The sequence below is a fragment of the Manihot esculenta genome, chromosome 14 (genome assembly GCF_001659605.2).
Source record: "Manihot esculenta cultivar AM560-2 chromosome 14, M.esculenta_v8, whole genome shotgun sequence".
NCBI classification, from domain to species: Eukaryota; Viridiplantae; Streptophyta; class Magnoliopsida; order Malpighiales; family Euphorbiaceae; genus Manihot; species Manihot esculenta.
In genome coordinates, this window is record NC_035174.2 from 6,932,566 (window position 1) to 6,946,051 (window position 13,486).

At 29.5% G+C, this 13,486-nt stretch overlaps 1 protein-coding gene across 1 annotated transcript; it reads right to left on the reverse strand.

Annotated features, from left to right (window-relative positions):
- Window positions 1-3,329: 3,329 nt before the first annotated feature.
- On the reverse strand, window positions 3,330-7,722 carry LOC110600378 (SNAP25 homologous protein SNAP33). The gene is made up of 6 exons (XM_021737223.2): window positions 7,435-7,722; window positions 5,890-6,441; window positions 5,079-5,172; window positions 4,661-4,791; window positions 4,033-4,130; window positions 3,330-3,671 (listed from the first exon to the last, which is right to left on the reverse strand). The coding sequence occupies exons 2-6, from the start codon at window positions 6,382-6,384 to the stop codon at window positions 3,572-3,574; spliced, it is 918 nt and encodes a 305-aa protein (XP_021592915.1). The 5' UTR covers window positions 6,385-6,441; window positions 7,435-7,722; the 3' UTR covers window positions 3,330-3,571.
- Between the last annotated feature and the right edge of the window lie 5,764 nt (window positions 7,723-13,486).

Here is a 13,486-nt window from a genome sequence, read left to right on the forward strand (position 1 = left end):
TTCAAGGGATGTTTCAGTTGTTAGATATTAGTGGTCATGGATATTTGACACATGGTTGGGAAATGTTAGTTGAATAGGCAAGCAAAATGGATCCTGTGCTTGTGAAATATGAACTATTTTGCTGGGATTGACATAAGATCCTCTGAATGAAATTGGCCAATTCTCAAGGCCAGGATTTCTGATGTGATGTTTTTGCTTCTACATACATTGCCACTTTCTTCCATTGAAATTGTTTTTGCCATTTGCTGCGGAACATTCTACTAGTATCAGCTTTCAAATGTATAGTTTTGTTTATAATTTCTATTTTTTGAGGTAAACATGTTATATGAATTGGAGATGCCGCTTTGTTAGTAGTTGCTTGAAGCTCCATGTATCTTTTTGTTGCTTAAAGTCACAAGGGCTCAGAGTGATCTTTAAATGGGGATTATGTGATATATTTAACTATAAATCAGCTTTCTTACAGTATTCAACATGCTCTAGAGAAATGGACGAAACCAGACCCTTAAATGGATTGTTGAGAACCTAGGATCTTGGTGTTCTAGTACCCTCTTTTGTTAAGCAATTTTTGCTTTTTTAGACTATTTTGTTTTTCAAGTCTAGTGGTTCCATGTCCTGCTACCATACCTTCTCTTTTCTTTATATTTGATGGCATCTTCTAGTCATCTCGTTTTTTGATTGTTAGCTTTTTGAAGTTATCTTTAGCTCTTAGAACTACACTATTCTCTCAGGCTATGGGGTGATCATGATTTGGTCTAGGAATGCAGTGGCATTGTGTTATTTGGTTTTCTTATAAATTCTAATGATACAATATTCATTATCATTCTTAGAAAACATTGCTTATGCTCTATATAAATTATAAATTACAATTTTCCTTTTCTATTTTCATTTTAAGGAACAAATTAGAGATAATTATAAAATTAAGATAACGGAATTCCCATTATATATAAAAAAACAATTAGGAGAGCTGAAAACTCTTTGGTCTAGTTAATACTAATACTCTGTAGCTGCTTTCTGGCTATCAAAATTTCTCATAAAACAATAACAACGACGTCAAGTAAAGGAACTTCAGTTATGGAGAGGATTTGATCCGGAAGGAACACTTCGTTTCTCAGAAGTGAATGTTGAACCACTCTCTGCCCTTGCCGGAGAATAATGATAATTGCTTGCAAAAAGGCTGTGGTGATGCATAGTGGGCACTGTAGTGAAGGACTCTTGTGCCACTGTATGGGACGGTTCAACTGTCGGCATGGAAATGAGCAAGAGGAACATAACAGCTAGAATCTGCAGGCCTGGAAGCTCCATATAGGAAAGAAATCTCTTCATTTGAGAACACTGAAGAAGAGTAGAAGAACAGTCCTTTTTCTTTTAGCGTAATAAGTGGGTATGTTCTGATGCTTAGTTTCCTCTGTTATGCTACGCATAATCGAAGAGAGTTTATAGAGAGAGAGAGTAATGCAGTATAGGAAGATACCATCCAAATACAATTTAGGAATTTTCATTTATTGGAGGATTAGGAAATTTGGAGTTTAATTTTCTAGAAAGTTTATTATTATGGGCTTTTTGTCCTGGTTTGAAAAAAATTATTTTTCAAAGTAATTAAAATGCAATAAAACTTATGGCACTGCGATACAAATTTTTTAATTTTTTTTTTTTAAAAACAAACACTTTACAAATACAGTAATTTATAATTAAAGTTTTTTAAAAAAATAAAAAAAATTATATGTTCGGTAATATATATATATATTATGATTCTTGAAATTTTAGTAAAATTTACAATTTAATTTATATTTTTTAAATAATAAATAATATAATTCTTAAAATTTTATTTTATTAATAAAATATATTTTTTAAAATTTATTATTAATCATGCTATAAACTCTAATTTTTTCAAATTTTAATATACATTAAAATATTTTATAATAATTTTATATTAAATATTTTCTCATTTAAATAAACCCTAAAACTTTTAAATCCTAAATTTTTTAATTTTTTATTTATATCAAGGTATTTATAACAGTTTTATATTAATTATTTTTTTCATTAAATAAATTTACTCTTAATCTCTAATTTATTAGTTTTTAATTTATATTAAAATATTTATTGTAAACTTATATTAATAATTTGTTCACTACTATATTAAGATAACAATTATTTTTATAAAATTTATATATTTTTTTAAATATAAAAGCTAAATTGTTTATAAAAAATAAATTCAAACAACTAAATTATTATAGTCCAACAATAAATTTTAATAAAATAACAGTTCTGTTTATAATTTTTTCACGTATTATAACAATATTTCATTAAATATTTTTTATCATGATAATATAAATAATTTAATTTAAATATTTATATTTTATTTTTATTTTATATATTCATTTATTGCAATATATTTTAAAAAATTATATAAATTTTACAAAAAATAATTTATTGAATTATATTAAATTTACTTATTTTAATAGAATTAAGAAAATATTTAATACGAGACTATAATAAAATATTTTAATATAAATCAGATATTAAAAAATTTAGAGGTTAAAAATATAAGACTTACATAATGAAAAATATTTAATATAAAACTCTTATAAAATATATTAATATATATTAAAAATTAATATATTATAATGTAAATCAGTTTTTAATATATATATATATATATATATATACCTTACTGCACATGATATGTCCGGTAAGGTATATTTTTTTCTTATTTTTTAATTTTTTTTATCATATTATCGGACTAGAATTTTATTTTAAAAAAAAATTACTGTATTTTTAAAGTACTATAAATTTTCATTTAAAAAAAAAACTACTATAAATTTTACCTTAATTTAAAAAATAATTTTTCTCAAATCAAGATTTAAGAATTTTTTTAAATTTTTTTATCTTTATTTGATAAAAGCCCTATTATTATTATTATTTCTTCCTAGTTTAGGTTATTTGATTATTTAGCATTATTCTTTTGATAGGGGATAATGTGAGAATGAATTCTCTTAGACTTATTCCTCGTTTTGTGTTTCTTCGTCCTTGCTCTACATCAGAGATGGGTGGGTTTTTCTTCACTTGTGCACTGCTGAGAGGCTGCAACTCATCCCCATGCAACAAAGTGTACGATTTTGCAGGTGTCAGACAATTTTACCCTCACTTGCAAGAAGGCGCTCTCCCGCAAAAGAAGATACAAATTTAGGCATCCACGCATCTTGCCTCTATTATACCAAACTAGATGCATTTTTGGAGCAAGTATGGCCGTGTCAAAACAATAAATTAACAAATTGCCTCTAGAATTAACCCAAAAAGAAAAGAAAAGAAAAGAAAAGAAGAAAAGAAGAGAAGAAAAAAGGGATAAATTTAAGGCAAATGAATCCCTCATTGAGAATGTACCATCAAATTTCCAATCTTGTATGAATCTTAAGGTGGAGCAAAGAACAAAAAAGTTATCCTACATCAGTGGAAGAAAATCTGAATCCAAATCCATACATGCAGATGAATAACACACACAGAGAGAGAGAGAGAGAGGAGGGGGGGGGGGGGGGGGGGGTATCAGTATTCAACAAGTTTGAAAACCTGCACACTACTTTCCCAGCAAACGTCTGCCACGTTGATTTGCGCCTTTAACACGGAAATTTAGTTCATCCACATCATCCTGGAAGTGATCCAGAGCTTTTGTTTGTCTGCAGTAATAGCAAAATGATCACTGATTGATAGATAAACTCGAGAAATCATTAGGTAATAATTTGGTAATGCATGTGATATTAGGGGATTGAGTGAGAACAAATTCTCAATTTGAAGAGAAACTAATTCTCAATTTATTTGTTCAAATCATCAGTTAATAATCATAATGAGAATCTGTAAATGTTTGTGTTTTGTAACCCTAATTCCAACCTAGCTAGGCATCACAAATCAATTAAAACTTACTTCCTATATAGTTTTTCCTAAAGTAGTCCTGATAATCCTAAAATCCTGAAGAACTCCTATATTGCATTTCACAGTAAAAAAGATGCTCAGATTCAAATGTTTAATCCAATAACTCACTTCTCAATTTCAGTCCCCATGTCAACTGCCATGTCCTTCAGCTCTCCCAATAGATTACTCAAATCTGAGAGTGCATCATCTTGCTTTGCTTTTTCCACCTGTTTTGCATAAAGCCCGAATAAAGAAACATGACTAGGTTTCATTGGAAAACTAATTCAACTAATCATTGCAAGTTTTAGCTCCAATAAGTTGCAGATTTTAGCTCTGACATATCAATTAAAAATACAAAAGTACGCAAAATTGACTTGCATAGGTTTAGGAGCAGAAATTATGCCATAGTTCTCATCATATATGATAGACACACCAACACTCGTCTCCAATGAAGAAAGATAAACAAGTATGTGAAGAAGTCTTACCCAAAGTAAGAATAAAAGAAATATCTAAGAATTTTATGATGTTTTCGGTCTCATGTTTTGCGAAAGACAACCAAAAGTACCCAGACCAAACCCCAAAAATTCAATGCAAAAGCAAAAGAAGAAAACAGGTAAAATCATAAACTTCAAAAAGCGAGAGAAACAGAAAAAGAATTACATTCATAGTTGCATAAAATGACCCTTTTCATTTATTTATTACTCCTGTGCCACAAGTACCCATTTCTTAGAAAATGTTTTTGATAAAAAACACAAACCTCAACTTTCTGGAATGCATCAGTAGGTTCAGACAGGGGTGTCTGACTATTGGACCATCCCTTGGGTGCAGGATTCAATCCCAGCTTCTCCCTCTGCTCCATGTGGCCACCTCTTGTTTTGGGATAATCATCTGTAGAACACCACAAAACATGCGATCAAAATGATAAAATGTAAGTTCCTAGATGTTCGTATTGTTTTGACTTTAGCACCCTGCTATTTCTTCTTTTTCTTTTTTGGGGTGCATTCTCAATCAAAGAAGAACAGGAAACATGAAGCAGTAAACAGACAGTATGGCAAAGTTTAACCTCAATCCTGCTTATACAGGTTTGTATGTGTTCACAAATATAAATTATATTATTCAAATGAATATCAATCAAGAGGTGGCAATAGAGGGAAAAAAAAAAAAAAAAAAAAAACCTCTTGTAATAACAGGGCCTGTAATTGGACGGGTCTTCTTTGGCTTCCAAGTCCTAGAGAACATGCCCCCAAGACTTCCTAGAAGCTTCTCTCCCTGAAATCAGAATCAAAACAACCATGAATATGTTACTTTTACTTCATAAATGAGCAGACTGGGAAAAAAAAAGACCAAGAAATAACATGTATCCATATATGGCAAAGAATTGCAAAGCCAGAAGGCAAGTATTCCTATGCCAAACAAGGAATGGCTGAATACTACTCTAATAGGAACAAAGGAGTTTTACACTGATGTCATGTCATCAGTTCAACAATATCTATAATCAACATATAAAGAATAAACTCCATAAATATTAAGAAACTGATCAGCTTCAAGCAGGCAACCATGATCAACAATAATAAGATTTGCTTGAAATCAACAACATCCATGTAAATCAAATTTATTCAAACCAATTGTAGCATCTCTTATAAGTTATAACCATGGGTTGAAAAAAAAAAGGCAAAAAAATTTCAATGAAAAATAACATATACACATATTCTATGAGTCGCAAGGATTGATTATCTGACAGCAAAGATCTGGTATGAAACAGAATCAAGCTTCTTACAAATTTCAACAAAATGCATAACGGAGAATTTCAAATGCCATTTGAAACAGCTTTCCTAACACCAGCAAAGTGCATATGTTTAGGTAATAATATCCAAGTGAAATTCAAAGTATCACTTCCGAATATTCTTTTTTTTCTCTCCCTTTTACATAGTTTAAATGTTCAAGTTAATTTACACTTTGTAATTAAAAAAAAAAAAAAAGTCTTACCCGACTAAGATCATGATCCATCTCAACCGCAACGTTATGGGTCTTGGTAATTTGCTCCCCCTGCTGATGCAAGGTGATCAAAGTTTTGGTAGCATCCTCTCTGATTTCCTCAGCAATCTTCAGACAGCCATTGACTGCTTTTGTAGTCTCCTCAGCCTTGTATACAGCATAGTTCTCCAATTCTTGCACTGATTGGTTCTCTACTCCTCCTGAGTCACGGAAATCATTCTTGTACTTATTTCTTGCTGCTGAAGTGACAGAATACAAAGGTGAAGAAGATGTCCCTCTTTCTTCATCATCATGAAAAGGATTGGTACTAACATTTGGTGCTGTCAGATTGGGTTCTGAAGAAGTTTTCCTAGGAGGTTTAAGGGTTTTCTTATTGTCCAACTCGTCATCAGAATCAAAAGGATTAGAACGAGGAGGATCGGTGTATCCAGGGTCAACCTTGCTATGCTTGCCAACCTTCAAGGGAGATTTTTTCAAACCAAACATTCTTTCACGAGTAAAATGAAGATGATCAAGCAATTGATTAATAATCAGTTAAAATTCCTGCAGAAGTTGAAGAAATGAACATGTGAGACTGTGTTAGAATTGAATTTACTCTGACTTAATAAAACTACACAGAATTTCCAGAGCGTTTTATTAAGGGACATAAAAGTTCCCATCATGGTTTTGATAAAAATTTGTAAAGGATTAACAAGACAATTCCATGAATGGAAAAACCAAACGAACAAGGAGATAAATAGATAAATAGGCAAAATAAGCTTATATAAAACAACAAAACTAGCACAGAACAAAAATCATTAACAGGAATAGTTGAAATAGCTGGATGAACTTCAAAAGGGTATGAAAAGTTACACGGGAAAACCAAAGAAATAGTGAAAAGTTAATAAATCAGCAGCGAAATACCCCCATCCCCTTCTTGGTTGAGATTGAAAAAGAAGAACTATTGAGGTATTATGGCACAATTTGAAAAAACAGAATAAAAAGGAACAAAAAGACAAAGCAAACCAAAAACACAATCATCAATCATATTAAAAAAGAAAAAGGGGGGAAAAAACAAGGACACAAGAGTCATCTCGCTATTTCAGAGATACTATACCAAAAATTCTTCATCTACTAGGACTTCACTAAAACTGGCGGATTTAAAATTTCTGTTTGTTAGAAGAAAAAAAAAAACGAGGAGAAAGGAAGCATACGCTGGAAAATCTTCCACCGTCAATTTTCAAGACCAACCAAACAGAAATAACACGCAGGAATCCGTGAAGTTTTAGTAAAAGGGATCAAAAGAAGAGAGAGTGAGAGGTAGAAGAGAAAAAAGGATCCAACAACATGAAAGTATTAACAAAAGGGCATCTAAAAGTCAAAGTAGATGCAAAATCAATCAAAAGCATAAATAAGAAGAGAAAATTTGGACTACTCTACGATGAAAACAATGAAAGCAAAAAAACCAAAGTTGATTGATCTGAGTTATAAGAGGATAAGAAATTGAGAAAAGAAGTGAAATCAAACAAACAAAGCAAAGAGAGAATCTAGGTATACCTGATATTGTAGAGAAAATAGTTGCAAAAACGGAGGATAAAAGGCAATCCAAAGAATCTGTTGCTTTGAGAGAGACTGAGGACGAGAGGAAAAGAGCTCTATAGTTGAGCACCGAGCGAGAGCCGAGAGAAAGAGAGAGAGAGAAGAGAGAGAGAGAGATAAATTCGAAATTTCGAACGCGTCAAGGACCGGACCAAGTCTTGACAGTGGAAAGTGGAAACTGGCGAGAAAATGCCAAAGCCTATCCCCCTCCCCCCCAAAAAACATAACGTTCCATACACGGAGATGTACCCCCCCCCCCCCCCCCCCCCCCCCCCCCCTCGTTTTTGCCCTTTTTCCATCCGATAGGAATTTTAGGCTCCATTAAAAAATATTTTCTGTTATTAGAGCATCTAATTTATAATAAAAAAAATTACATTATTTCTGTATTTTAAAAGATTTTATTAAAAATTTATTAATATATTTTTTAAATTAAAATTAAATAATAATAAATAAATAAAACTTTTGAGGAATTATTGAAGTATCCAAAATAATTTAATTAATGTGTATTTTTCAATTCATTCTTCGTTTTGGTGATTCCACCACTTGAGATCTTTGTGTCCCTAAAATCAAGAATTAAATCAACAAAATTCATAAACCAATTCAATTATTAAATGATAATTCTTCACAATCAAAAGTTAAAATTAAAATAACAAAAAAATAAATTGAACCTTAATTTAGTTGTTAAAGGATAATATTAAAATTAAAAATATAATTTTGTTTAAATTAGTTTTTTTTTCTGGCAATAGATTCACATACGTTTGTTAATAACTGAAATTAAGAAGACGTAACTTTGTGTTTCGAATTTGAATCAATAGACGTGTAAAAATGGCTGCAGATTGCATTTATTGATCCAAACTTAGGTAGGACCTTAGCAAAAGTGGTTGCAGATTGCAAATTTAATTTTAGCAGTAAGAGCCCTTGTTGACAATTTCGGGAGTTTGAAACTTGGCTGCAAAAATCTTAATCAACCTTGATAACGTGTTAAAAGTAGGGTCAGACACGTTTATATTTAATTTGGGAGAGCAAGCCAATCTCTTTATCTAATCTAACCGGATTATAAAATGTTCGACTCGTAAATTATAAATGTCAGATTTTTAGTTCTCTTAATTTTTCGAAACGAGCATATTAGACTCTTTTATATTTGTGTCACCCATAAAAGCCTAATACCAAAATTATCGACCTCTATAAAGATTATATAAACTAAATACGACATGATAAAATCAAAACGAAACACAGATATGAGTGACACATTTATATATTGATTAGTCGATTGACAAACCAAATATAATATATCATTATTCAATCTGATGCAATATAGTGTAAGGAATCTGAATATAAATATTCCTAAACAACTCCATCGATGGAGGCCCACCCCCAAAATAAGAACTCTCACTTTTGTAGAAACAAATGACTAAAAGAAATTAATCTTCTTCTCATAAACTCACACGGAATAACTCTTAGGAAAAAGGACATTTTCTAAATTTCTCACTAATGTTTTATTTAAATTCTTTTATTTTCTCTTTATGTTAATATATCCATATAATTTTTAGTCTAACTTTTGGACGTCAAAAAATCTCTACTGAAATATTTTTGATAGACTTCTTGTCGTCCTTTTCTATCTTAAAAATTTTATTTATTCGAGATCAAATATAAAAAGCATATAATTTTTAGTCTAACTTTTGAACGTCGAAAAATCTCTACTGAGATATTTTTGATAGACTTCTGGCGGTCCTTTCTTATCTTAGAGGTTTTCTTTATTCGAAATCAAATATAAAAAGACTTAATAGAATTAATTTTGAATCGACTATTTACCTATTGAATTAAACCACTATCCACTTTATCTACTTATCAAAAATATCTAAAATATGCAAAATTAAAAGAAAGCAAGCATCCCAGCAATTTTGACAAAATTTTAGCTTTGTAAAATTTGATATGTGAATACATTTTTTATTGGAAATAAATGTGATAATTCTTTCGCTTCATAATTTTTATTATTTTTAATTCTTTTAAAATTATTATCCACTTATTTTTTTTAAAATTATAGTAATATATAAATTGATTATTATAATTTTATTTTATTTCTAATAAATTTTTAAAATATTTTTTAATATTAATAAAATTTAAAGTATTTAAAATGAGTATAATTCAAAAGTTAATAAAAAAAAATATATTTTCTTATGGGTGAAAAAGTAGAGTGAATAAAAATTATAAAATGAATGAGTAAATGAAAAATAAATATAAATTATTATATTTGAATTTAATATCATAATAGGTGAAAAATTACAAATAACTTGTATAATAAGAAAATTTGCTGAATTTCTTTAGGGGTAGGGATGAAATCTTGAAAATTACGTGACGAAAATGTTTGTACAAATAATCATATGTGCGTATTTTTTATTTTCGAAAAATTTCTCATGAAGCTTGTTAGGCAGGGAAGTTTCGTGTTTGGATTTTAATTATCAAATATTTAGGAAATATTAATTATAAATAATAAAAATAAATAAATATTTTTATATACTTTATCGTGAATTTTATAACAAGCTAATATGTCACGATAACTATATGTTGTGTTGATGTTTAGCTTATCTATCCATGTTTTCTTTATTCTTCTCTTTTGGCTTGATAAAACTTTTGATTTTGTAATTTAATAGCCTTTTAATATAAAAAAATTTAATTTTTTTTATTATTTTATGATTTAATTTAAAATTTTAAAAATTGATAAAATTGTTTTTTTTGAATCAAGAAAAACTTTATTTATCTTGTAGAATAATAATTCAAGAGACAATCAGGAATGTCAATCCAAATCTTGAATCTACCATGATGAATAGACTCTCTAGCTAATAAATGGGCGGCTCTATTTTCTGAACGCCGTACCCAACAAACATAAATGTTACCCTGAGACCTTTCTCTGCCAAAAGTATTATAAATATGAATAAAGAAATCCATGAATATAGAAAAATCAACAGCAGTAGAAAAACCAGCAAGTCTCCATAACTCAACAGCCATTGGACAATGCAAAAAAACATGTGAAATAGATTCATCATGATCACAAAAAAGACATGCAGCAGGTACATGTATCCCACGCCTCAAAAGAATATCCCGAGTAGGAAGCACTCCACGACAAGTACGCCAAAGAAAATCCCGAACTTTGGGAGGAACATCAAGAGACCAAAGACGATTCCACCCATCATTATAACCCAGCACACCAGTCCTACCCGACAATTCTAAGACACAAAAATAAGCAGATTTAACTGAGTACACACCCTTCTTATGCAAGTGCCAAATTAATTTATCCGATTTTGGAAATAGAGGCAATGGAATAGTAAGAATAGCTCTCATATCAGCAACACTAAAAATATTCATTAGCTTCTCTACATCCCAACGCAGCTCACCTTCAACAAACAAATCACATACTCTCATGGCTTTAGGAACAAACATTGCCTCATCTAAAGGCATAAAACCAATATCCCGAGGAATCCAAGGGCAATTAACAACAAAAACCTGCTTACCATCACCAATTCGCCACCTTACCCCACGTTGCAACATTTGTTGAGAAGACAAAATACTCTTCCAAATGAAGCTATAGTTAGAACCTAACCGAGCTGACAAAAAATCCCCATTCGGAAAATATTTAGCTTTGAGCACTCTATATAGAAGAGAATTGGTGTCAACCAACAAACGCCAACCTTGCTTTCCCAATAACGCAGTATTAAAACTAGCCAAATCCCGAAAGTCCATCCCACCTTCCGATTTACGGCCGCACTTTCGATCCCACGAGAGCCAATTCATCCCTCTCCCATCCTCACGACAACCACCCCACCAAAATTTATTCATCATGACCTGTAGCTGTATAATTATATTAAATTTAAAATTTAAATTGGGAAGAGTTATGTTTTGATAATGTGATAAAATAAAGTGTATTATTTAATGATACAATTATACCACGTAGATAAATGTTATTATAGAAAAAAATTTAAAATTTATAGTTATTTTATAATTTAATTTAAAATTTTAAAAGTTGATATAATTTAATTTAAAATTTCTAAATATATTTTTCTTGTCTGGTATAAAAATCACAATTTTATTTTCTTTTAATAAATATTACAACAAGTCTCGTATCTACTTATTAAATACTTCATTAGTTGTTTAATACAATAAATTTCTATAATGAAACCATATCAATATAATAAAAATATAAATTATAATCTTATTATTTATAATTATAATATTAATTTTTTATTATTGCTTAATCGTATAAATCAATGCTGAAAACACGAGCATAGACATTATATCAATTCAAAAATATTAAGAGAATCAAAATTAAAAAAATAAAAAAAAGTCAAGTTTTAGAAATTTAGTAGTGTAGAGAATAAATTTAGTAATTTGAGTTTAATAATATTAATTTTTTAAAATTTTAAATTAAATTATAAAATAGATAAAAATTTTATTTTTTTTATATTAATAATATTTATTTACGTATCATATAAATATTATAAAATAATTCACGTTATTTTATCACGTTATCACGTTAGCCAAATACACATTGTTGGATTTAGATTTTAAATTTAATATAATTATAATAAATTTTATAATTTTCGACAATCTTACTAATTTTTAAAATTTTAAATTAAATTACAAAACAGCAAAAAATTGTAAAATTTTTATGTAAATAGTCCTAACTACATAATTAATATGTTGAATTTCAATATATATTAATAACAATTGTGTTGGGGTATTACATTTATAATAATATTGTTGATAGTTTGAGGTGCGTTAAAAAATGTAATTAATTTATTAGTTTAGAAATAATTTATATTTTTATTATTAATTTATATTAGTTTATGATTTATGTGAATTCTTGAGTAATATTCATCCATATCTTTTATTGTTATTTTATCTTTTAACAATTAATCTAATATTTATTTTAAATTAATATATAAACAACTAAACACTTAAAACTAACGATCAGTGAAATAGCTAATAGCTGATAAATCGCCTAACCGCTATTCAAATCGCTAATAAGCCAAACAGTCACTCTCAGCTCAATTAGATAAAAATAAAATCAGTCCTAATAATTTTTCACTACAGCTCCTTTCCATGTTTCTCTATTTCACTTTCAGCCCTAGTTATATGATGGTTTATCTAAACAGAATATGTATCAGGAAGTCCATCTGAGATCAAAAACAGCATTGCAGCTGAAGGAGGACAAGACAATGCACAGCTAGTTTTTTTCAGCTTTAAAACTATATTAGCCGCAACAAGCAACTTTTTCGAAGCAAAACAAACTAGGAGAGGGTGGGTTTGGCCCTGTTTACAAGGTATCCGTGCTAGAAAAAAATGTCTGGGACTGGAAATCTGCCTGGTGACCAAGAAATAGCCATAAAGAGGCTTTCAAGAAAATCGAACAAGGGCTTGAGGAATTCATGAACGAGTTGAAACTTATTGGCAATCTCCAACACAAGGATCTTGTAAGGCTCTTGGGTTGTTGTGTTGAAAGGGAGGAGAAGATACTGATATACGAGTACTTGGGCAATCGAAGTTTGGACAAATTTCTTTTTGGTAGACTTCTATTTCTCTCTTTCAAGACATTTTTGGCTCTAAATATCCAAATTTTATCACTAATCCTTGCTTACGGCATTATTTACTAGATCTATCTCAAAAAGCAATGCTAGTTCCTATGCTTCATGGAATTGCCTGATACCACAAGAAGGCATCTGTTCTTTTTGAATCTTCATCATAAAAATCTCAGAATTTAATTGATCCTCCAAAAACATCGAGTCGACTGCAAATCAAAACATTATATTAACTGTGCCTCTAATTCAGCTATTCTCTGTTATGATGCATGTTCAATGCAGATTTGATTCAAAAATTTGGTGATTTGAGATCAAATTGAAAAGTATCCCTTAGTTTCAGTCTCAATGTTAATTTTGTTTCTTTTTATTAAAATCTACTTTAATTAAATTAACATTGTGTTTTTTGTATTTTTTTTTTAAAAGTAAAAATTCTGATT